The 25,947-nt window shown below is 40.1% G+C and overlaps 1 protein-coding gene across 1 annotated transcript in view; it reads left to right on the top strand.

The window, feature by feature from the left end:
• Positions 1-23,709, top strand: part of zc3h15 (zinc finger CCCH-type containing 15) — a 36,456-nt gene extending 12,747 nt beyond the window's left edge. The window contains exons 2-10 of the mRNA XM_072261725.1: positions 3,493-3,594; positions 4,106-4,214; positions 8,918-9,070; positions 16,989-17,074; positions 17,456-17,635; positions 18,146-18,292; positions 18,381-18,479; positions 18,550-18,703; positions 22,843-23,709. Of these exons, the coding sequence (XP_072117826.1) occupies positions 3,493-3,594; positions 4,106-4,214; positions 8,918-9,070; positions 16,989-17,074; positions 17,456-17,635; positions 18,146-18,292; positions 18,381-18,479; positions 18,550-18,703; positions 22,843-23,015 (1,203 nt within the window). The 3' untranslated portion in view covers positions 23,016-23,709. The remainder of the gene's footprint in view (positions 1-3,492; positions 3,595-4,105; positions 4,215-8,917; positions 9,071-16,988; positions 17,075-17,455; positions 17,636-18,145; positions 18,293-18,380; positions 18,480-18,549; positions 18,704-22,842) is intronic.
• The last annotated feature ends 2,238 nt before the right edge of the window (positions 23,710-25,947 follow it).

Raw genomic sequence — 25,947 nt, 5'->3', positions numbered from 1 at the left:
ATATTCTGGCTTATCCTTCTCTTTCACAGGAACTTCTCAAAAACAGTACTTTTTAGACCCCATGATGTATCAAGCTCTCCTGGGATCTGGCAGATTCCCTGACATAAATATTAGGGAAATCTATCTAAAGTTCTTTGTTGGACTCCGTGGACTGTTAAATGCCAAAGTCTGATTCAACAGCAGGATTCTGTTAATAAGTTTGGAAATCTATTTGTAATAAAATTGCCACCGTAATATAGATTATTCTTTCAGACTGGATGTCTTTTGTCACGTTTCAATGACCTCCAACCCTTTTTTTGGCTAAATACACCAATTGTGACCTAGTGATGTACCTTCATAAAGTTTTTAATCTCACTGTTCCCGTCTGCAGGTCATCTGTTGAATTTAGGTAATAGTCTTTTAATACTTCTAAAACGAGTTGTCAGTGCACTACAAGTTAGTGAGTATTTGTTCATTCAATAATGACTTGAATAGCATCACAATGACTGGTTAAAATTTACTTTACATCTTTTCAGGAACTTACCCTGTTAATTATCTCTTAGTTTAAGTGATAATGCATGTTTTTTATGTGGCTGCATGTGTATCCATGTTTTTAAAATCTTGAGCAAATCACTGAACTGCTGGAAGAAGTAAGCCGGTCAAACAGCATTTGTGATGGCAAAGGGGCAGTCAACATTTTGGGTTTCATCTGAACAACTTTAACCATCTGAATGGTAATGCTTTGCATATTTTAGGGGTACTAACAGTGTTTGACAGAAGCATGTGTATTGATGCAGACTGTACAAGTACTAGTACCTGTCAGCAATTGATCACAAGTGGTTTGTGATCATTTTACTCATCACTCAATGGATGGGCCATGAAAGAGGTAATTAGGAGCCAGTACATCCAACACTGCTTTAACTTTGTTTTTGAAAAATCACCCTTTAAAATGGAATTGATTTTGACCTTTAAATTCATTAAAGCAGTAGCAACAAGTAAGTAATTTTGCAAGGGCACATCTTTGCATTGTATTATTGGTAACTAGAAGTTGTCCCCATTCTCTGTATGACCTAAAGCGTCAGTAGAACTGCTTGGCCATTTCAAATCAATTGATGTTTGTGTAATAACATTTCCGAAAGCTCTTGATAAGGCCTTAAGTGGTAGGTGTACAAAATTAAAGAATATTGGGGGTATTTTATTGCCATCAATTAGTTGACATTCAGGAATAAGAATAGGAATAAAGCGGTATTTTCTGTCAATCGTAGGCAGTGACTGATGGAGTGATGTGGGGATCAAGGCTTAGGCTTCATCTGTTCACGTGCATATTTTCAAATTTATAGATGTCAGATCTGACAGCAGGAAAATGAGCAGTCATGAGGATGCATGGGGGCTCTGATATTGATAAGTTGTTTGAGTGGGCAATTGCACGGCAGATTCAGAATCACCTGGATAAGGTGAACTGAATGTACAAAGTCATTCATCTGAATGGTGATTAATTAGGTGAGGTGGAGATCCTGTATGTTGGGTTTCCTTACCACTTCCTGAAAGCCTTTGTGTTGGGCCTGCAAATTGTTGGGAAGGCAAACTGTTGTAGGCCTACTCTATAAGACGAAATGAACGCAGGAGCAAGGGGATCTTGTTGCATCTGTACAGGGTCTTGATAAGATCATATGTGTGCTTTTTATTTTTGGTCTTACCTGAGGAAGGATGATTCGCTGTGAAGGGTGTTCAACAGAAAATTACTAGACTGGTTCCTGGGATGGAGAGAATGACCTCTGAGGAGATACAAGGCCAGTCAGTCCTCTCTTCACTGGAGTTTAGAAGAATGAGAAGGGATTGCATCAAACTATAATGGCACCACTCTAAATGCAGGGAGGATGTTCCTGATGGCTTGAGAGTCCTGAACCAGGGATCACAGCATCAGAAAATAGCAAATACCATTTAGAATAGGGATGGAGAAGATTCTTCACTTAGAAGTAGTGAACTTGTGGAATTCTCCCCTGCAGTAGAGAGCAAGGCCAAATCACTAAATATATTAAGGAAGGAAGTAGGTGTGTTTTTCAGTCCTGTAAGAATATACAATGGGTGATCAGCCATCATATTGAATGAAGTAATCAGTGAATCTTGAGGAAGCAGCTTGTAGCAAGTCGCCACACTCTGGTACCATCATGGCGAGAAAGACCTGAATGGCCTCCTGTTTTGTGTGTTTGTGCACCGGTGTTGGATATGGGGGAAAATACATCCATACACTACTTCTGTTGATTACTAAATCAAGGATCAACTTTATTCGTCATATGCATTTATGTACATTAAGAATTTGTTGTGGTGTGTTAGCATGACATGCAACAAAAAACAACATTCCAGGGTAGATAAAATAAAACAAACTTAGAGGTTAAAGTACGGATGTGGAATAAAATGAGCCTAAATACGGTCATGTGTTTACAATGTAAACACACATTTAAAAAGATGGTTTAAAGTATAAAAAGTGCAGTGGCTGAAGAAATAGATTGGGGGGGGCGAGAATGGTTGATTTTAGTGAGTGAACCTCCTTGCAAGTTATTTGAAAGTGAGAAATAATATTTAGATATTTTAAGTGTTGATCCTTCCTCATCTCCCTGAGGACCATGCGTGGCAATAGAATACTGTAGGGTGCTCATTTGATCTCTGGGTGCAGTTCCTCACCAGCAAGACTGATCAATTAAACTAGAAACAAGAGAAAATATGCAGATGCTGGAAATCAAGGCAACACACACAAAATACTGGAGACAGCAATTATGGAAAAGAGTAAATAGCTGATGTTTCGGGCTGAGGCCCTTCATCAGGAGTGGAGAAAAGATGAGAAGTCAGATTAAGAAGGTGGGGGGGGGGGAGATCCCCCCCCCTCATCTCCTTGCCTACCCATCATCTCCCCCTGGTGCTCCCACCCCAATTCCCTTTCTTCCATGACCTTCTGTCCCCTCCTATCAGATTCCACCTTCTCCAGCCCTTTATCTTTTTCACCACTTTCCCAGTTTTTTACTCCCTCTCCCCCCACCACCCCTGTTCCACCTATCACGGTTTCATCTATCACATACTACCTTGCATTTCTTCCTTCCCTCTTCCCCCCCCCACCTTTTTATCCTGACTTCTCATCTTTTTTTTTTTCCCCCCAGTCTTGATGAAGGGTCTCTGCTTGAAACATTGACTGTTTACTCTTTTCCATAGATGCTGCCTGCTCTGCTGAGTTCCTCCAGCATCTTGTGTGTGATCGCTTAAACTGTGGTTCAGCAGTGAAGGTGCTATTAGACTAATAATAGTTTCCTTTTATGTGCAGTTACGAGGCAGTGCTACTGTAACTTTACATTTTATTGGAGAGCAGGAAAGGGAAGAACAGGGCTGGACTTCTGTCAACCCATCAGCAAACTGAGTGGAGCAACAAAATGTAAGGTTCAGCATACAAAGGTGTAGTAGGCCGTTGTCTCATAGTTCATCTACTTAATGTTCTTCTATTTATACTTTTTTATGCTCTTGTAGGACAAGACATTTGGTCTGAAGAACAAAAAAGGAGCAAAACAGCAGAAATACATCAAAACTGTCACAAATCAAGTCAAGCATGGACAAACGGGTGGAAAACAGGTAGAGTAGATTAAAGACTGGAACTTGTAAAGTGTGAAATTGTGAGTAAACTTGCAGACAAATTCAGGGAAAACCTGAATTTTATTTAAAACTTCGACCTGAGGAATGCAAACAACAGGAATTCAAACAACAGGAATTCTGCAGATGCTGGAAATTCAAGCAACACACATCAAAGTTGCTGGTGAATGCAGCAGGCCAGGCAGACTGCACCTCTTCCTACAGATGCTGCCTGGCCTGCTGCGTTCACCAGCAACTTTGATGTGTGTTGGTCTGAGGAATGCCTTCAGTTCCATCCGTATTAATATGCAAAACTTGAGTAAAAGTACAGTAATAAATGATTTGAAATCAGAATTTTCAAGAAAATATTTTATAATCAGGCAACATTTGCACCTGAGAGCTAAGGTTTTGCTGAACTGTGGCTATGAATTTAAAAAGTATAAAGTTTTTTGTGCCTTAAGTGAGATTTCCAAGCATTGTGCTTCCTTATTTATAGTGTACTTGTGTTCTTCAGATACCTTTTGGTGATGAAAAGAAATCTAAGAAGGATGATAAAAAGAAAGAACTCCAAGAGCTTAATGAACTTTTTAAACCAGTCGTAGTTGCTCAGAAGATCAGCAAAGGTAATTTTTTTGTCCTCTTAAATTTAACTGAAATGATGGTGTAGAGTAAGTCTCATGGAGACGATTAAAATATCACTTTTTCCTTAATGCCTTTCACTTTAGCAGCATTTTATTTAAATATAAGCTGCAAATAGTCATGGCTTAAGATATGTTTTGCTCCTGGTCAAAACATACAAAGATATTTAAGAGAAATTCAGATAGGTACATGGATAGGACAAGGTATGGAGGGATATGGTCCAGGTGCAGGTTGATGGGACTAGGCAGATTAATAGTTCAGTGTGGACTAGATGGGCTAAAGGGCCTGTTTCTGTGCTGTAGTATTCTATGACTATTTGTACATTTTTTTTCAAAGGTTCATTTCTAATCAAAATATACCCTACTCTGTGATTTTGTTATAAATGACCTGGATGAGGAAGTGGAGGGATGGGTTAGTAAGTTTGCTGATGACACAAAGGTTGGGGGTGTTGTGGATAGTGTGGAGGGCTGTCAGAGGTTACAGCGGGACATTGATAGGATGCAAAACTGGGCTGAGAAGTGGCAGATGGAGTTCAACCCAGATAAGTGTGAGGTGTTTCATTTTGGTAGGTCAAATATGATGGCAGCAGCATTAATGGTAAGACTCTTGGCAGCGTGGAGTATCAGAGGGATCTTGGGGTCCGAGTCCATAGGACACTCAAACCTGCTACGCAGATTGACTCTGTGGTTAAGAAGGCACACAGTGCATTGGCCTTCACTGTGGGATTGAGTTTAAGAGTCGCGAGGTAATGTTGCAGCTATATAGGACCCTGCTCAGACCTCACTTGGAGGACTGTGCTCAGTTCTGGTTGCCTCACTATAGGAAGGACGTGGAAACCATGGAAAGGGTGTAGAGGAGATTTACAAGGATGTTGCCTGGATTGAGGAGCATGCCCTTTGAGAATAGGTTGAGTGAACGCAGCCTTTAATCCTTAGAACGACAGAGGATGAGAGGTGACCTGATAGGGGTGTACAAGTTAATGAGAGGCATTGATTGTGTGGATAGTCAGAGGCTTTTTCCCAGGGCTAAAATGGCTAGCACGAGAGGGCATAGTTTTAAGGTGCTTGGAAGTAGGTACAGAGGAGATGTCAGGGGTAAGTTTTTTACGCAGAGAGTGGTGAGTGTGTAGAATGGGCTGCCGGAGGCGGAAACAATAGGGTCTTTTAAGATACTCCTGGACAGATACATGGAGTTCAGAAAAATAGAGGGCTATGGGTAAGCCTAGGTAGTTCTAAGGTAAGGACATGTTCGGCACAGCTTTGTGGGCCGAAGGGCCTGTATTGTGCTGTAGGTTTCCTGTGTTTCTATGTTATACAACTTTAATATTCTTCAATTACCCAGGTGGCCATGAAACCAAGAAAGAAAAGAAAGGCAACATGATCATCAACCCCCAAATCCCACCTCCCTACAAAAAAATGAACAAATATGGAACAGGCACATCGACCCTCAAGTTCTTCCTCCCACACAAAAAAAAACAGATCAACCCCATCCGCCTTCTGCGCAAACAAGGGGCAAACAAAACAGTTCAGGTACATCAACCCCTAAAACCCTCTTCCTGCACAAAGCAACCAAACAAAACAAATCAGGCACATCGACCCCCAAATCCAACTCCCTGCACAATTTTTAAAAAATGAGATCCAGCAGAAAAAAACACAATATTAAAAACTATAAGACTGAAAAAAGTTGATAGTTCATCTTAACCGTATTCTCACACCTTCTCTCTGTAACCTCTGACTCCCTTACTTATCATATACCTATCAACCTCCACTTCAAATACACCCAATGACTTGGCCTCCACAGCCATATGTGGCAATGAATTCCACAGATTTGCCACCCTGTGGCTAAAGAAATTCCTCCTCATTCCTATTCTAAAGGGATATCCTTCTATTCTAGGTCTGTTTCTTTGGGTCCTAGACTCAGATTGAAAACATCCATTAGTTATATTAGTTTTATTAATATCCAGTATCTTACCACTACCATCGTTTCTTGCCCAAACCCCCCAATACCCCACCTTACTTGCCACATTCCCGGTAGCACCCCACTCCTAATTTCTGTAGAGCAACATATGCCTGTGTGTTTGCGATGATGCTGAGAATTCTGGAAATTTTCTTATTGTTGTAACAAAGTAAAAGTGTAATGCAAGAAGTAAAAGCAGGAATAAGTTAATTAGCTCCTTTCTCCCTGTTCTGTCATCAACAAGATCTTAGCTCAGGTTCCAACCTTCTTTATGCCATGAACCATTACCGTGAAACAAGGGGCCGTTGACCCCATGTTTGGAACCCCTGTCCTAGCTGATCTTTCTATATTATTGCTCTGCTCTGCACTAACCCCAAATTCTATGATTCCCTTATTTTAAATGTCTGAGGTTCTGGAGTAGTGAATTCCAAAGATACCATGCGCATTGCATCACAAAATGTCTCATTTAATTCGAAAAGCTGACCGCCTATGTTGAGACTGGCACATGGCCAGAGGAAGCATTATCCCTGCACCTATCCTGTCTAAGCCTGCAAGAATTGCAAAGAAGTTACCTTGCGTATTTTGAAAATCAGAAATGGAGACCTATAATTTTAACTCTAACCAGTTTTCATGCGTTTTTTTAATAAGTATGTACAAAACAAATTTTGACTGACCATTGATACTTATAAACTTAATGTACGTTTCCAGCAAGTCTACAGTTTTAGTCTGTTTTTTTTTCTGGCTAGAAACAAACAACAGCATTTGAAAGTTATATATGTAATGATCTGAAATAGAACTATACTAATTGTTGCCAATCATGGGCAAACATTTTTGAGAAGCTATCATAAAGGGAACTGTAGCCAGGATGTGGGCTACAAATTACAGTGGGAGGTAGAAAAAGCATGCAAAAAGGGCAAAGTTGCAATAATCATGGGGGGAATTTCAATATATAGGTAGATTGGGAAAATCGGTCGGCGCTGGATCCCAAGTGAGGGAATTTATAGAATACCTACAAAATGGCTTTTTAGAACAGCTTGTGGTTGACCCCATTAGGGGAACAGCAACTTTGGATTGGGTGTTATATAATGACCCATGTTTGATTAGGAAACTTAAGGTAAAGGAACCCTTAGACAGTGATCATATTGTAGAATTCACCCTGCAGTTTAAGAAGGAGAATGTCAGTATTACAGTGGAGTGAAATGAATTACAGAGGTATGAGAGAGGAGCCATCCAAAGTTGATTGAAATAGGCGCTGGTAGGATTGATGGCAGAACAGCAGTACCTGACAAATCTGTTGGAATTCTTTGAGGAAATAATAGGCCAAATAGACAAAGAAGAGTCAGATGTTGTTTATTTGGATTTTCATAAGGCCTTTGTGATGATGCTGCACATGAGCCTACTTAAAATAAAAGCTCATGATGCTACGGGAAAGTTACTAAAATCGATAGAAGATTGGCTGACTGGCAGGAGGAAAAGAGTGGGGAATATAAGCAGGTGGTGTTGAGGAAGCAGGGTGTCTGCAAAAGGACTTGGATTTGGGGAATAGGCAAAGAAGTGGCAGATGAAATATAATGTAGGGAAGTGTATAGTCATGCACTTTGGCAGAAGGATTAAAGACATGGACTATTTTGTAAATGGGGAGAAACTTCAAAAGTCAAAGGTGCAGAGGGCTTGGGAGTCCTTGTGCAAGATTCCTAAAGGTTAACTTGCAGGTTGAGTCTGTGTTAAGAAAGGCAAATGCAATGTTAACATTCATTTCGAGAAGAGTATTATGAGCAGTTTTAGGCCCCATATCTAAGAAAGGATGTGCTAGCATTGAACAGAGGTTCACGAAAATGCTTCCGGGAATGAAAATGTTAACGCATGAGGAGCGTTTGAATGTAGGCCTATACTTGCTGGAATTTAGAAGAATGGGGTGGGGAAACCTCATTGAAACTAATCAAATATTGAAAGGTCTGGATAGACTGGATGTGGAGAGGATGTTTCCTATAGTAGGGGAGTCTAGGACCAGAGGGCACAGCCTCAGAATTGGGGACATCCATTTCAGTCAGAGATGAGGAAAAATTTCTTCAGCTAGATGGTGGTGAATATATGGAATTCTTTGCCACAGATGGCTGTGCAGGCCAAGTCATTGGGTATATTTAAGGTGGAGGTTGATAGATTCTTGATTAATCACGGTGTTATCTAAAATTAGTTTTATTTTTAAAGATAAAGATTAGCTTTGTCACATACATCAAAACATACAGCAGAATGTATCATTTATATCAAATCTGTCAGGATTGTTCGGGCAGCCCGTAAGTGTTGCCATGCTTCCTGTGCCAACATAGGATACCCTCAACACCCTAACCCTAACTGTACATCCTTTGGAATGGGGGAGGAATGCCATGCAGTCACAGGGAGAGCGTACAAACTCTTTCCAGAGAGCGGCAGAATCAAACCCTGATCTTCCAACTGGCACTAATTCTATCCATTTTAACGTTACACTATAACTGCGACACTGGTGTGTTGGCTGGCCCCATGTTTTTATATTTATATATATATATATATGTAGTACTGTACATTGGTTAAAATAGGAAGGTGGTTGGGAAACAGAAGTAAGTACTTAACTTTGTAACTTTGTATTAGTTCAGTAATATTAACTATTATTTGGTAATTGGAAATGCTTCATATATATAATGTAGTAGGAATAAAGGTTATATCAAAATTGGCTTAATTTTTGTTTTCTTTTTAGGAGCTGATCCCAAATCTGTGGTCTGTGCTTTTTTCAAACAAGGGCAATGTACCAAAGGTGACAAATGCAAGTTTTCACATGACATGTCCCTTGAAAGAAAGAGTGAAAAGCGCAGTATATATGTAGATGCCAGAGATGAGGAGCTTGAAAAGGGTAAGTTGACAAGTCATTGGCCAAAATTTAAGTGTGTGGCAGTGTTCATTATTTAAACTTGTTTAATTGGTTCTGGTTTATTATTGGCACATTACCAAGATACCGTGAGAAAACCTTGCCTTGCATACAGCTCAAATCATTACATAGTGCATTAAGCCAGAATAAACCAATTACAATGCAGAATAAAGTGTAAACACTGAAAAAGTGCAGTGCAGATAAGTAATACGGTGTAAGATCATAGCAAGGTAGAGTGAGGCCATAAGTCCATTTTATTGTACAGTAAGTCTGTTCAAGAATGTTGTAACATTGGAAAAGAAGCTGTCCTTCAGCCTAGTATGTGCTTTGTATCTTCTGCCTGATGAGAGAGGAGAAAACGAAAGAGGCTAGTTCCTTTGATGCATTTCACTGTGTCCACAACTCTGTAGTTTCTTGTGGTCATGTGTGGTGCAGTTGACACACCAAGTTGTCTTGTATCCAGGCAGGATGCTTTCCAAGGTTCATGAATAAAAATTGGTAAGAGTGGATGGGGACATGCCAAATTTCTTTAACCTCCTGAGGAAACAGAGGTGTTTATGGGCTCTCTTAGCTGTGACATCAACATGGTTGAACCAGGACAGGCTTTAGATGTTCACACCTAGGAACTTGAAGCTCTCAATCTCAACATCATTGACATACAGGAAAGCATGCACTACCCTCTTCCTGAAGTCAATGACCAGCTTTTTGTTTTGTTGACATTGAGGGAAAGGTTGTTGTCATAACAACATGTCACTAACCGCACCATCTACTTCCTGTACTCATTATTTTAGATGTGACTCAGTGCAGTGGTGTCAGATCTGCAAACTTTTAGAAGGAGCTAAAAGCAGAATCTGACCATGCAGTCATAAGTGTATAGGGAGTGGAGTAGAGGGTCTGAGGGCACAACCTTGTGGTGCACCAGTGTTAAGGATAATCATGGGAGAAGTTGCTGCCTGTCCTTACTGATTGCAGTCTGTGAGTCAGAAAGTCAAGTGCAGTTACAGAAGGAGGCATTAACTTCTAGGGTCCATGTTTGAATGTTTGCTTTGTCAGTACAAAATACAGGAATTCATTTTATGGGTCAAATATAAAGAGGTCTAAATATCTTCCTCCAAATGTTTTTGTTGCTTCCTTTTTTCTATATGAGGCTTGTCTGTTATGTTGTAAATGTACTTAAAGGTATGCAGCAATTTTTATGTAAAGATTGAATTCAATAAATTGAGATCAATAATGTCTGAGAGCATCAGGCAATTTATAAACAATGTTCTTTTGAATTTTTTTAAATTTAATAGCTTGGTTCTTGACAGATGGTTAGTTGGAATTTTGAAATTCTACAGTAAAGCTGAATTGTTAGCAAAACACAAACTGTTGGAGGAGCTCAGTGATCAAGGTATTGCTTGGTCCTCTGAGTTTCCCCGGTTTGTTTGTTGCTCCGGACTCCAACATTTACCTTCTCTTGTCTCAAATCCAAAATATTATCTCTCTAGCTTTCTCTATGGATGCTTCTTGACCTGATGAATTTTTAGTTTGGTCATCGAGTCATAGAACACTACGGTATAAACAGGCCTTTCGCTCCATCTTGCCCATGCTGAACTATTAATCTGTCTGTTACCATCGATCTGCTCCAGGACCATAACCCTCATATCCATGTACCTATCCATATTTCTATCAAATTTGAAACCAAACATATCCACCACTTCTGCTAGCAGCTCATATAGTTTCCCCTCATGGTCCCCTAAAACATTTTACATTGCAGTCTTAACCATGAGCTCCAGTTCTAGTCTCACTCCACAGTGGAAAAATCCTACTTACCTTTGCTCTATCTATACCCCTCATAGTTTTGTATTCCTTGATTAAATCTCCCCTCATTTTCCTACGCTGTAGAGAATAAGCTAGATAGGTCCTAGGTCCTAACCTATTCACCCTTTTCCTGTAATTCAGGTCCCAGCAATACCCTTGTATACTTTCTGTGCAATCTTTTAATCTTATTGCTTTGCTTCTTGTAGTTAGGTGACCAGAACTACACACAGTACTCCAAATTAGGCCTCACCAATTTCTTATTCAACTTCAACTTAGCATCGTAACTCCTGTGCCCATACTTTGATCTATCAGGGCCAATGAGCTAAAATCTCTTTACAGCCCTCTCTTAACTGTGAACCATTATCAAGGAATTATGGACCTGTATTTCCAGGTCTCTCTGTTGTACCCTCACTCCTCAGTGCCCTACCACTCACCATGTAAGTCCTATCCTGGTTTGTCCTCCAAGGTGCAAAATCTCACACTTGTTCTTATCCGTGATCCTGACCACAGTTTACATACCACCAGCGGCTGACTATAATCAAGTGCTCGCGATACTGCATGATGCTGTCTCTAAACAAAAAGCAGTTGATCCCAACTCATTTTGAATCATAGTCAGAGACTTCAAGTTTGTTTGAAGAAAACCCTGCCCAGTTACCATCAATATATAACCTGTGGCACCAGAGATCCACACGTAGTAGACCACTATTAAGCTAAGATAAGGAATGCCTACCATTCCATGACCAGACCGCATTTTGGGAAATCTGATCACTTGGCTATACTTCTACCTGCATATGGCAGACGCTAAAGAGCAAAGCTCCAGAGATTATAACATCAAAGAGGTGGTTGCAAGAGACAGAGGAGTGGCCTCGAGTCAGTGGACTGGGCCATGTTCAAGGATTCATCTAGGGATCTGAATGAATAAACCATGATTATAACTAACTTCATTAAATCAGCTGCAGACAAGTGTCCTCACAAAATCATTCAGAGTCTTCCCCATTCAGAAGCCCTGGATGAACCATGAGATCTGAGATCTGCTGAGAGCCAGATCAGAGGCTTTCAAGTCTGGTGATGAAGAAAGTTACAAGATTCAGGTACAATCTCATGTTTGAAGTGGCAATTCCGAACCAAACTTGAATCAGCAAAGGATGCTTGACAGTTGTCGCAAGGCTTGAATGCTATCACCTCTTATAAAGTTAAATTAAAAGGACGTAGACAACAGGGCTTCATTTCCAGATGACCTCAAGGCCTTCTATGCTCGATTTGACTGTCAAAACATGGAGGAGCCATCATGAACTCCCACATACCCTGTGATCCTATGATTTCAGTCTTTGAAGCTGATGTACAAGCAGCCTTCAGGGAGGTAAACCCACGAAAAGCATCCGGCCCAGTAGGGTGCCCGGCCAAGTACTAAAGACCTGTGTTGATCAATTAACAAATGTGTTCACTGAGATCTTTAACCCCTCACTCTGGCAATGCGTGGTACCTACCTGGTTCAAGCAGGCTTCAATTATATTTATTTATTTATTGAAATGCAGTGCAGAGTAAGCCCTTCTGACTTTTGAGCTCCACTGCCCAGCAATCACCCAGTTTTACTCCTAGCCTAATCATGGGACAATTTATGATGGCCAATTAACCTACCAACCAGTACATCTTTGGACTGTGGGAGGAAACCGGAGCACCCGGAGGTCACAGGGAGAGTGGACAAACTCCTTACAGTTATCAGTGCCCAGTGAGTGCATAGTGACCTGCCTCAATAACCATCGCCAGTAGCACTTATATCCACAGTAATGAAGGGTTGGTGATGAAACACCTCGACTGCCTGAGAAGCGACTTGGATGAGCCCCAGTTTGCTAACAACCGCAACAGGCCCACAGCAGATGCCATTTTGTTGGCTCTTCACTCAACCCCAGAACATTTGGACAGCAAAGGTATAATTATCAACTAGAGCTCAGCATTCAATACCCTCATCCCCTGAAAACTAATCAATAAGCACCCAACACCTTGGCCTCAATACCTCCTTGTGCATTTGGATCCTGGATTTCCTCTCTTGCAGGTGCCAGTCAGTTCAGATTGGCAGCAACATCTCCTCCATGATTTCCGTCAACACAGATGCACCACAAGGTTGTGTGCTTAGCCTCCTGCTCTACTCACTTTACATTGATGACTGTATGGCTAAGCACAGCTCCAATGCCATATTCAAGTTCACTGACAACAGCACTGTAGAAGGCCAAATCAGAGGTGGCAAAAAAAGACAGCATGTAGGAGGGAGATTGAAAAATCTGGCTGAGTGGTGACATAATGACAATTTCTTAGTCTTATAATGTGGGTGAACTTCTGGTAAGATGGTGGCACGTGTGAACACGGCGGCCTCTTGGGGACCGACCAGAGGTGCTTTTCTCTTTGTAAAGTTTGGTTTCTTTTATGATTACAAGACAATTCCACTGTAAGAACATCGGGTGCTGCAGGCCTTCTCCATCTGTGAGCTGCTGATTGATCGGAGTAAATGGACTGGTGTCTGGTGGAGCCAGTCAAGGAGACAAAGAGGTCGGCCGGCATGCTGGAGAAGGAGCTGGTTTGGGTCCGGAGGAGCTGATGTGGCTGCAGACCGTGCTGCTGCCCGCTGCTCGGAAGCATCGGAGTTGGTGCAATATAACCATGGAAGATTGTCTCAGGCATTTCGCTTGAGGTCACAAGACGCGTGATAATATAAGTTGCCGAAGGCCTGTTACCTTTGTTTGGTAGAGGGACAGTGGACATCAGAGCTGCATAGCCTTAGTTGTAGCAAGTACTAGGCCTCAAGCATCAGTCTTTCCTGCTGCAGATTAAGTGAGCAACGCAAATGCACTACTGCATGGTGAGCTCGGCTGGGGCCTGGCCGTTGGTACTGTCCTTTCGTGTTTGAGCAGTGGACTATATCATCGATTGCTGGACATTATCACTGTTATTTTTTTTACAAGTGAACATGCTTCTTTACTCTATTTTGAATTATGTTACTCTTTTTTAAATGTTTGTTTGCTACCTTGAATGTTTTGCACCTTGGCCTCAGAGGAATGCTGACTATGTATGGTTTGAACGATAATTAAACTTGATTTGATCAATGTCAGTAAGACCAAAGGCTGATTATAGACTTCAGGAGAAGGAAGCCAGTCCTCATCAGAGGTGGAGAGGGTCAGCAACTTTAAATTCCTCGCTGTTACTATTTTGGAGGACCTGTCCTGGGCTCAACATGCAAGTTCAATTACGAAGAAAGGACAGCAGTGACTGTACTTCCCGAAGAGTTTGCAGAGACTCGGCATGACATTTAAAACTTTGACAAATGCCTATAGATGTGTATATTAGTTGGCTGAATCACATCTTGTATAGAAACACCAATGCCCTGAATGGAAAATCCTACAAAGTATAGTGGATATGGATAAAGCTCTCAACACCATTGAGCATGAAACACTGTTGCAGGAAAGCAACATCCATCATCAGGGACTGATGCCACGTAGGACATGCTCTCTTCTCACTGCTGCTATCAGGAAGAAGGTACAGGAGCCTCAGGACTCACACCACTAGATTCTGGAGCAGTTACTACCCCTCAACCATCACGCTCTTAAACCAAAGGGAATAACGTCACTCATCTTTACTTGCCCCATCATTGAATAGTTCTCACAATCAATGAACTCTCCTGTTCTCAATATTTAGTGCATATTGATTAATTTATTATCAGTTTCTTATTTTTGTATTTGCAGTTTGTTGTCTTCTGCACTCTGGTTCAACACTGTAGTTGGGCAACCTTCATTGATTCTGTTATAGTTAAGAGTATGCCCACTAGAAAATGAATCTCAGGGCTGTATATGGTGACATGTATGTACTTTGATAATAAAATTAACTTGGGTTTTAATGCAGGCAAAGTTCAATCTGCCATTCTTCACCCTAATTTTTTTCCCAGCTGGTCCATATCCCACTGCAAGCTTTGATAGCCTCCCTTGCTCTTCACTACACCCCCAATCTTGGTGTTCTTTGCAAATTTGCTGATCCAGTTTACTACATTATCATCCAGGTCATTGGATATAGATGACAAACAACAGACCCAGCACCAATCCCTGCAGCACACCACTAGTCATAGTCTAGTCACATCTACTACATCATCTCGAATGCTATGCAGCTGTATGTTCTTTACCAACCTCGCATGTGGGACCTTGTGAAATGCCTTGCTGAAGTCCTGCACACAACATCCACTGCCTTGCCTTCATCAACTTTCATGGTAACTTCCTCAAAAAACTCTCTAAGATTGGTTAGACTCAACCTACCATGCACAAAGCCATGTTGACTATCCCTAATCAGTCCCTGTCTATCCAAATACTTATCTCTGGTCCCTTAGAATACCTTCCAATAATTTACTCACTACTGATTTAAGACTCATCAGCGTATAACTTCCCTGCTTATTCGTGGAGCCTTTCTTTAACGGCAAGCAGCATTAGCTATCCTCCGGCACTTCGCCTTGTGCTAAGAATGTTTTAAATATCTGAGGGCCCCCTGTAGTTTTTGCACTAGCCTCACTCAAAGTCCTAGGGAATACCTTGTCGGGCCCTGCGGATTTATCCAATCTAATTTACCTCAAGACAGCAAACACCACTTCCTCTTCAATTTGTGTACAGTCCATGATCTCACTGCTGTGTTGCCTCACCTCTAAAAATTCCGTGTCCATCTCATGAGTAAATACTGATGCAAAAAATCAATTTCAGATCTCCACCATCTCTTTTGGTTCCACTCTGAATTTAAGGGGACTAATTTTTTCCCTTGCTCTTAAAATATCTGTAGATGCCCTTGGGATTCTCCTTCCCCTTGTCTGCTAGAGCAACCTCCTGCCTTTTAGCCCCCCTGAATCCCTTCTTAGTGTTCTCTTGCATTTCTTATTCCTCAAGAACCTCATTTGATCCTTCCTGCCTGTAACCCTGTTATATACCACCTCCTTAACCAGGGCCTCAATATTTCTTGGAATTATACAGCATGGAGCATTTTTAATAATTGATGCCTTCTGCCTGCATACTCATTGGGCAGCACTGTGGCACAGCTTGTAGTACTGCTGCCTCACAGCTCTACTGACTGGTGCTTTGTGGAGTTTGCATGTTCTGACTGACTGCAACCTGATAAGCTTCATGAAAATTGAGCAAAAAAAAATCTTGCATGAAAACCTTCAGCATTCAGGATTGTAGAGTGATCATAGAGACACACGTTGTAGTACAGGTCGACCTTCACTAATCCGGCACCATTGGGACCTGAGGAGTGCCGGATTAGTGAAAATGCCGAATTGCAGAAAGATCACATTAAGCATAATCAATGCCGGATTATTGAAGGAACCGGATTACAGGTAGTCGGATTAGTGAAAGTTGACCTGTATTACTCTGTGGATGACTGATTCACAGAATGTGAGTTGCTCCTGGAGTCTGAACATCCAAACTTGCAGATTCCTGCGCTTTAAAATGGATATCCACTTGTGCTGTGCTGCTCTTTGGAATCTGGTGCAGGCACTCACACAGTAAATGAATGATATCATCTCCGTGCACCCAAGTATGATGTGAGCCACTGGGGCAATTTGAAGACGTAGGAGGGCTGGGAAGATGCTGGCTGCACTGAGTTGCGGGTCTTGAGTGCAGTGAAAATGAGCCATGTTTGATACCAGTAGCAGCTTTCCGTGTGATTAATCACTATCTAGATCCTGTAGACTCCTCGCCTCTGTTAGGTGAAGGGTATTGGTGTCTCCTCCTCATGTTTTATTGAACCGATCTGGAGATTTATGTTAACAAGCTTGTAAGCAATCACAGGCTGCTGAGATTATTACCTATAGCAAGATCACCAGGCTAGAGAGATGCATGCAGCGAAAAGTGGTTGAGCATGAGCAAAATGTCAAACCAGAGGTTTCCTAGGATCCAGCTGGTCTGCTAACATATCTGACCCCCAGCCATACCCTACATTCACTGTGCCAGTCATGGTGTTAATATTATTTTGCCTTTTGAAGTTTTAATAGAGGCTTTCTGTTTTTAGTGTAGGATATGCCACTGCTTTCCACCTTCGGTAGAGTGCAGAATAATGTTAGTCTCATTTTTTTTTCTCTCAGACACAATGGATAATTGGGATGTGAAAAAACTGGAAGAGGTAGTCCAAAAAAAACACGGTGAGGCAGAGCAGAAGAAAACATCAATAGTAAGTAATCTTCAACACTAAACAGTGTTAACTTTATGTCAATTGTGCGTGTGAGCATGCACATACACTTAGGGATACATTCAGGTACACTTGTTACTGTATTTTGACACTGTCAAGGATGACATAGGCTGCGGATGTTTGCATCATAATTGCTGGCTTGCAAGATTTTGGAGGAATTTCTTTTGTACAGACTCCATATTTGCAGCCATTTTGTTCCAATAAGTATAGCTAGTCTTTATGTGCATCTTAATGGGAGTTATAATTGTAATTTAGTACGAAGAATAACTACTTTTAGTAGCATTTTCTTATACTTTTAATGTAATGGGATGTGGTGAACTGAATTGTACTGAAATTTGCTTCATTTCCTTATTTCTGGGTTAGGTATGTAAACACTTTCTTGAAGCCATTGAGAATAACAAGTACGGCTGGTTCTGGATCTGTCCTGGAGGAGGAGATAGTTGTATGTACCGTCATGCCTTGCCTCCGGGCTTTGTGCTGAAGAAAAACCAGAAGAAAGAAATACAGGAGGAGATTTCATTAGAAGATTTAATAGAAACAGAGGTACAGAGAAAGTATTTTGTTAATTAATCTCACCCTAGTCAGTGTTCAGTAACTCATTGAATAAAATAGTTTTTAGATAAAAATTAAGTAGAACTAAATTTTAAGGCTTTGGAAACAAAGCTGTTTGCATTCTTATTAAATCAACCATCTCCTATTTTTTTTTTCTCTTGAACTGAATTTTGTACCGTAGTTTAATGCTGACACAACATGTCTACAAATCCCACAAGTAATTGAGCATATACCTGTCCGTCCACATGGTGGTGCTAGATATTAAATGATCTAATGGCAATAGTGTTGCACAGTGATTTTCGTTATGCTGCTGCAGAATCTTCAACTATATCAGTTTTGTACAATTTTAATATTTTGAATTCTTAACCACAGTGTATTGTAGCGATTCAATGTAACTGTTTTGGTCCTGTACTAAACTCTGTCAGTCGAACCTATTTTATGGAGTCAAAAGGTAAAGCTTTTGAACAAAAAGTAAATTAAGATTTTGTGTTTAAATTTAAGAGAGCAGCCTTGGGACCAGAAGTAACTAGAATCACTCTTGAAACCTTCTTGGAATGGAAGAAAAGGAAGAGACTTGAGAAAATTGAAAAATCTCGGCAAGACCTAGAAAAGAGGAAAGCAGATTTCAATGCTGGCAAAGCTTTTGGTGTATGTGTACTTATAACATCGCCTACTCAATTGATGCTGTTTGATATTTATTTAAAGACTCAATTTTGGAATAATTCTTCACATCCAGGTGAGTGGACGTGAAGTCTTTGAATTCCGACCTGAATTGATCAGTGCGGATGACGATGAAGCAGATGACACCCAATATCCTCAGGAACAAAATGAAGAGGTAAGTTTCACTACACGATGCCTTCTGCTACTTCTGTCATAAGGCCTTTAACTCATTCTCTTCATTCTAGGTCGAAGAGGCAGCAGAGATCAGTGACATTGATGTTTCCCGATTTGTGCCAATAGAAATAGAGAAGACTGGCATTACGGTTTCAACTGGATTTGATCGGAAGGGAGAAACACATTCTGCAAGTTTACCTAAAGAAATGTCAAATGATGCAGATGGTGAGTGGGTTCATTCATATATTTCTTGCAAGATCTAGGTGACCCACCTGAATTTATTAAAATGAGGAATGTGTAGCCACAGATTTCACTATTTCGTATTCCATTGAGTGACATGATCTTCACTGGTGATGTTTAAATTATCTAAAATGTAATAATTTCATGCAGTTAAATTTCAAGTGGTATAGTTCATCCACCTGTTTTTTTTTAATATTTCATCCACCTGTTACAGTGCTTGTAATCAATATCAGATTTTCCTCCTAAGAAATTGATGTCAGAATTTAGTTTTATAACTGGGTTTGACTAAGTGTGATATCACTTTTATTTTACTGCTTATTGCCTTAGATTCCTGAAGATTGGTACTCCTTATGTCATCTTGAGTACCATCCAATGAACAAATAAGAAAGAGGATTAAAGCAGATGGTCCCTTCTATCTGCTCTGGGGTTCAATATGGTAATTTTTCCCTTCACTATTTTCAAGACCCTCAGTATCTGACCAATCAACTACTCCTCTGAGAATTGCAAAGATTTTCTACCATCTGGATGGAGAAGTTCCTTCTCATATGTCCTGATTGGTTGGTTCTTAATTTTTTTTTGCTGTGATACATGCACAACATCACTTCTGCTTGAATTAATTTTATAGACTTCAATAAAATTGGCTCTTATTTTTCTAAACTCCAGAACAAAGGCTTCCAACCTACCATTAACCAAGGGGACCGTGGTCTCTAAGTTGGGAACCCTTAGTCCAGAGTATGAGGCAACTGCGAAATTGATGCCAATGACAAACCTGCCATTCCATTTATCAGTTTAGTGGAGTACTGCTGCATCACATCCATCTTAAGTTTGTCCATCCATGGGCAGGGAAACCTGGCCTGTACCAGATGTTAAAGCAGCTCTGCTATTATACTTAAAACACCTTTGCAATGAATGCCAATGTGCATGTGCTTTTTGCTCTTCTGGTAACTGGGTACAAGGATACCCAAGTCACTCTGAATCTCAGCTCATCTTACCATATTAAAAATGTTTTGTTTTTATGACCCAAGTAGGTGATCCCATGTTTTTGTGTTGTGTTTCATCTAAACTGTTTCTATTCTCTTAGAGCCTGTCTGTATCCTCCACACACTCCTACATGATTGCCTATTTATGTATCATTGGTAAATGATATTTTTACACATTTCATCCCTTCGTCCACATCAGTGGTATCATTTGCTGAATCCATGGTTCCCAATGATAGGACTTTACTGGTCATGATCTCCCAACCCAGAAATGACCTATTAATTCCTTCTGCTTCTGTTCTGTTAATTACTCCTTAATCCATGCCAGTATATTATTTCCAATATTCTGTGCTCTAATTTTAATACTCTGTGTGGCATCTTTTTAAAGCCTCCAGAAAGTCAAAATTGCATCATCAAGATGCCCTTCGTTACTCTGGATACAACTCCAAAATCTTTCAGACTTGTCAAACATGATTTTCCTTTCATAAATGGATATGAATCTCTTCAGTCTGATTGTTATTTTCCAAGTGCTGTGTTACCACTTGCTTACTTGGAGAATTGAGAGCATCTTTGGGCCTTAATCTAAGAAAGGATGTGCTGAAGTTGGAAAGACTCCAGAGGGGGTTCATGAGAATTATCCTAGGAATGAAAGAGTTAACATATGAGGAATGTTGATGGCTCTGGGCCTGTACTCACTGGAGTCTAGAAGAATTGGGGGGTGGAGTGGTCTCATTAAAATCTAACAATTATTGAAAGGCCTAGATAGAGTGGGTGTGGAGAGAGTATTTTGTATAGTAGGGGAGTCTGGAATCAGTGGGCTCAGCCTCAGAATAGAAGGATGTTCCTTAAGAACAGATGAAGGGTAATTTCTTTAGTCAAAGAGGCTATATTGGATATATTTCGAGGAGGTTGATAGGTTCTTGATTAGTAAGGGTGCCAAAGGTTGCCTGAGGCAAAGGCAGGAGAATGAGATTAAGAGGAATAATAAATCAGCCATGATTGAATGGCAGAGCAGACTCATTGGGCCAAAATGGCCTATTTCTATTCTTATGTCCTATGGTCTTAATATATTCCATATTTCTAACTAGCCTAAAGCTTGCTGTTGTCTGTATTTTTGCCCGGAGGAATGGAGTTTTATTTTCTCTTTTCTAATCTCTGACCAATACTAGAATCTGGAATTTTGTAAAATACTGATTAGCGTTTATGCCAACTCCATGACTTAATTCTAGGATTCAGATAATCAGGCTTTGAGCTCGAGACCTGTTCTGTTATTTCTGGGAGGACTTGTGTGTCTGTGAAGGCAGGCCTCTAGGTGTATCCAATCTGATTTTATTTTTTGCTTGCATTGGTATTTTACTGTCCCTGGTTGTACTTTTCCCTCTACTACAATGTAAATCTGTCTTAATCTGGGGTTTATATTATTTAATCACACTATACACTTCTGTTTTCAACCTAGTATGATTTCACCTTCATTGTAGTATCTACCTTTGCCTTGAAGAATTCTGTATATTGTAAACTTATCACAAATTATTTCAATGTTAGGTATTTATTAATATCCTAATCTACCATAATCAGTTCTTATGGTTTATGAGTTTCCTGAGATTAGATTTAAGAGCTTAATTTCAAACTGAGCTGCACCTTTCTCAATTGTCTACATTAAGACATTCTATCAATTCTCGATCAATACTGTCAATCATACTGTAAGATTATGCTATCATATCAATTGTCTCATTGCATATTACTAGTTCCAAAAAACCTTACTATTTTTTCTGTGTACTGATATTGAAACCCATATTTTATAGACACTGATTTTAACCTTTGCGCTAACACTGGGTTATTTGGTTTGCCTAATATATTAAAAATCCTCTAATTAGTTTATTAACTCTTAACATGCATCACTAATTTTCTGATTTTATATTGTACACTGCATTGCAAGTGTTAGGATGATGTATATACTTCCTGCCCTTGCTGTTTCTTAGCTTGATTCAGACTAATCCTGCTACTTAATCATCTGAGACAAATTCCTACCTTCCTCTTTGAGCGTTTCATATCAATGCTATTCAGCCTCCTTTTCCATTTTTCATACTGCATGTACGAGAAGACTCTTAGGATATTTAATTGGTCACCTTGTCTCTGTAGTGGTGGTTAGATTGAACCTAGTTCTATTTGTACTATTAATTCACCTTCATATTACCAATGTCAGCATAAACTCCTTAAATTTCAGGACCTGTTTTGGTAGTGTACACTTGACTCAGTTTACAGGCATGGTGCAATTTTTGGAGTGGGGCAATATGGATAATTTAAAACACTTCTTATCCTGCAACATAAAGACTCCCTGATGTGTTGTAAATTCTAAATTAAGCGCTGTGGCTTTATGACGATGTTTTAACTTAATAGACTGGTTGACTGACTAAATGGTGAAATAATGAAAAGCTATTGCCAAATTGGCTGAATTGAAGGATGTTTGCTATTGTACCTATTTGAAATTGGGTTGGCTTAGGTTTTCCTTGAAGCAGCTTTATAGGATTCTGTCAAGTATCTTTTTGGCTCTTTGTTGCACAAACCACAATTCCTCTCCTAAAGTTTTATTCAAAACATTGTGAACCCCCAATTCAAATTACAACGTAGCTGTTTATAATTCTCAAGATCATTGGAGTAGTGCTCTGGTTTAAATAGAGGAATGGAGGAGAAAGGTAAAAGCCAAGTATGCATTTAATATTCATCCTTTTGAAGCAGGTTGATATCTGGATCTAGTCAAATTTTACTTTAGTGTGTCAAGTAGTGCTTTTATTTTCCCCCTGTATTGGAGCTAGTGCCTATTAAATTATCAGAAAACAAATTTAATAAAGGACAACAAACATAAAAATGGGAAAAAACTGGCAATCATGGTGGATGTGCTTCATTACTGGAAAGCAAAATAAGATTTAATTTAACGTTAATTGAAAATATTAAGCAGATCGAATTGGCAAACATTCATTTAGTTTTATCAATGTACCATAACTGTTTCTTTTTCATTCCATGTAACTCAATTTTGCTAAATGTCTGGATATGTGGATGTGGCTTGTTTTCTTTTGACATGTTGAAATATGCACAAAACACTTACTTTCATTGCAGAATCGTTCTCATTATTATTTCATTTATTTGCAGAAAATAAATTAGATGAGGCCTCGGGAGGAGTTGATAATGGAAAAGATGGTAAACTAGATGGAGAATTAGCAGATGGTCATATTGATGGTGTCCCAGTAGATGAAAATCTCTTTACTGGAGAAGATCTTGATGAGCTAGATGACGAATTAGACAATTTGGATTTGGAAGATTAAAGAACATGGAGACAAGCATGTTGAACATAGACTTGGAGATTCAAAAGACTTCATGTAAAAGAAATCAGTCTGATGTTTATTTAATGTTTGATCCTATAGACCTCTCCTGTGCTGCTTATGAAAAATGCAGAATTTGGTAATATTGGCCTTTGCCATGATCGTAATGTTCCCTGTAAACTGCCGGTAGTGGAGATCAGCCTTTCAAAATTGTCCAAAATTTGTGTGCCAATATTCTCTGACATTGTCAGCTATGATAATGAAGGTCAGTATTGCCACATTTTGTGCTGGAGCTGCAATCATTTAAATCAAATGTGATCTATTTAAAAAACAATTACAATATCCCCTTTAAACTATGTGCTTCTACTCATTTCGGGTAAGAAAGATGTAGAGCCATCTGAACATCGGATTTGAGACTGCATACTTAAAAGGAGAGTGAAATAAAATTAACTATTATGATTAAGTTATTCTATGGATCATTACATGGAGCACAGTGTTAAAGCCATTGTCACATTACAGAGTGTATCAAGTACCACTGCCAAATCCATGATTTACAATTTTACAAAGATACTGAATATGAAATTGGCAGTGTTAAATATCAAATTGACTGAAATGAATGATGCAAGTGTCTAATTTTAAAATTTTCAAACCATTCATGTCTGTGCAGGTTGTAAATAAAGTGTATTTGAAGAAAAAATGACTGCTTGCTTTGCAATTCTTTAGATTTATTTGATTTTAATAATCATAGCATATTTACTAATGCGCTGTTGCAAGAAAAAAGTTTGTCAACCCTTTGCAATTACCTGATTTTCTGCAATAATTACTCAAAATATGGTCTGATCTTCATCTAAGTCATAATAATAAGCAAATAGTCTGCCTAAACTAGTAACACACAAACAATTGTACTACTTCTCATCAATACTGAGTATACAGTTTAAACAGTCATGGTCCAGGTTCAAAAAAAAGTATGTGAACTTCTGGGGTAATGCCTTCTACAGAAGCTATTTGGAGTCAGGTGTTCCAATCAGTGAGGCAAGATTGAAGGTGTGGGTTGCCCAGCCCTATTTTTTAAAAAAAGATACGTCAGGTTACTGACAGACCCTACTTTTCTCAAGGAAGATCTGTTTATGTGCACCATGCCTTGACCAAAACAACTTTCAAAGGACCTTAGAAGAAGAATTGGAGAGGTGCATTTAAGGTAAACCAGGTAATTGCAAAGGGTTCGCAAACTTTCTTGCATCTGTATATCTGCATTTAAATATAGTTCAGAAGTCATTATTCTGATTTATACATGGTTAACTATGTACCTTCAAACTTACAGTACACTCAGTGGACCCTTTATTAGATACACCTGTACGCCTCATTAATGCAAATATTCAGCCAATCATATGGCAGCAACTCAATGCATAAAAGCATACAAGCATGGTCAAGAGTATTCAGTTGTTCAGACCAAACATCAGAATGGGGATCTCACCTCTACTTTCTGCAACAATCCCAACCTTGCCACCAAACAGACAGATAAAGGGGGTGCTATTGTAGTGTGGTGGACTGACCTCTACCTTGCTGAGGCTAGGCAGCGACTCTAAGATACCTCTTACCCTTTGAAAAGGATCCTACTCTGTACCATCAGACCACTGTCTCCTGCATCATCGCTAACCTCATCAAATCTGGAGATCTCCAATTCACTGCCAACAAATATATAGGTCCTTTCTACTTCCTACCCAAGATCCACAAACCTGACTGCCCAGGTAGGCCCACTGAACTACAGCCTGGCTCCTTGATTCAGCCCCTACCCACCTACATCCATGATACTTAATATGCTCTCAATCTTCTCACAACTTTCAGTTCACTGGCCTGACCACCTCATTTTTACCTTGAGTATCCAGTCTCTATACACTTCTATCCCCCATCAAGATGCACTAAATCTCTCCGCATCTTTCTCAACAAAAGACCCATCCAGTTTCTCCTTGTGCTCCTCACACTTTCTCCAAAGTCAAGGGCTAGCCATGGGCTCCAGCTATGCCTGCCTCTCCATTGACTATGTGGAACATTCCAAGTCTTCCCTGGTAATGCTCCCCAACTCTGCACTACAGTGACGACTGTATTAATGCTGTTTAATGCACCCATGCAGAGCTTGTCAATTTCGTCAACGTTGCGTCCAACTTCCACCTGTTTAGTCCACTTCTGACATCTGTCTCCCCTTTCTTAATCTCTGTCTCTTATAAATCTGCCAATTCCCAGGACTATCCCATCTCCACTGCTTCCCATCCTGTTTCCTGTAAAAATGCTATTCCCTTTTCTTGGTTTCTTTGTCTCTGCTGCTTCTGTTCCGAGGATGAGGCTTTCTTTTCCAGAATATCAGAGATGCCCTACTTCAAAGAATGGAGTTTCCTTTCCTCCACCGGTGATGCTCCCTTCACCATAATCTCCCCTATTTCCCGGACATCTGCGCTCACCCCACCTTCCCACTGCCATAACAGGGAAAGTGTTCCTTCCACTTGTCCTCACCTATCGTACCATGAGCCCCTGCATCAAACACATCATTCTGTACACCATCTTCTACTATCTTCAATGGGATGCTCTTACCAAACAAATCTTTACTCTTCTCTTCTCCCCCCCGCCCCCCACATTCTCTGCTTTTCGCGGGGATCGCTCCTTCGGTGATTCCCTCGATTACCTTTTCCATTCATCCCTCCTGGCGCACATCTCTGCAACTGAGAGAAATATTCAGCTGCCCATTCAACCGGAATCAGGGCCCCAAATAGTATTTCCAGGTGAGGCAACATTTCACCCATTTCACCTGTGAATCTCTAGGGGTCATCTGTTGTACCTGCTGCTCCCAGTGTGTCCTCTTCTACATTGGTGAGACGTGACAAAATTTGGGAACTGCTTTGTAGAGCATGTCTCCATCCGTCAAAGGCAAAATATCCTGGTA

Source organism: Mobula birostris, chromosome 6, assembly GCF_030028105.1.
Source record: "Mobula birostris isolate sMobBir1 chromosome 6, sMobBir1.hap1, whole genome shotgun sequence".
NCBI classification, from domain to species: domain Eukaryota; kingdom Metazoa; phylum Chordata; class Chondrichthyes; order Myliobatiformes; family Myliobatidae; genus Mobula; species Mobula birostris.
The sequence above is the reverse complement of the archived record's forward strand: the minus strand, read 5'-3'. Positions and strand labels throughout refer to the sequence as shown.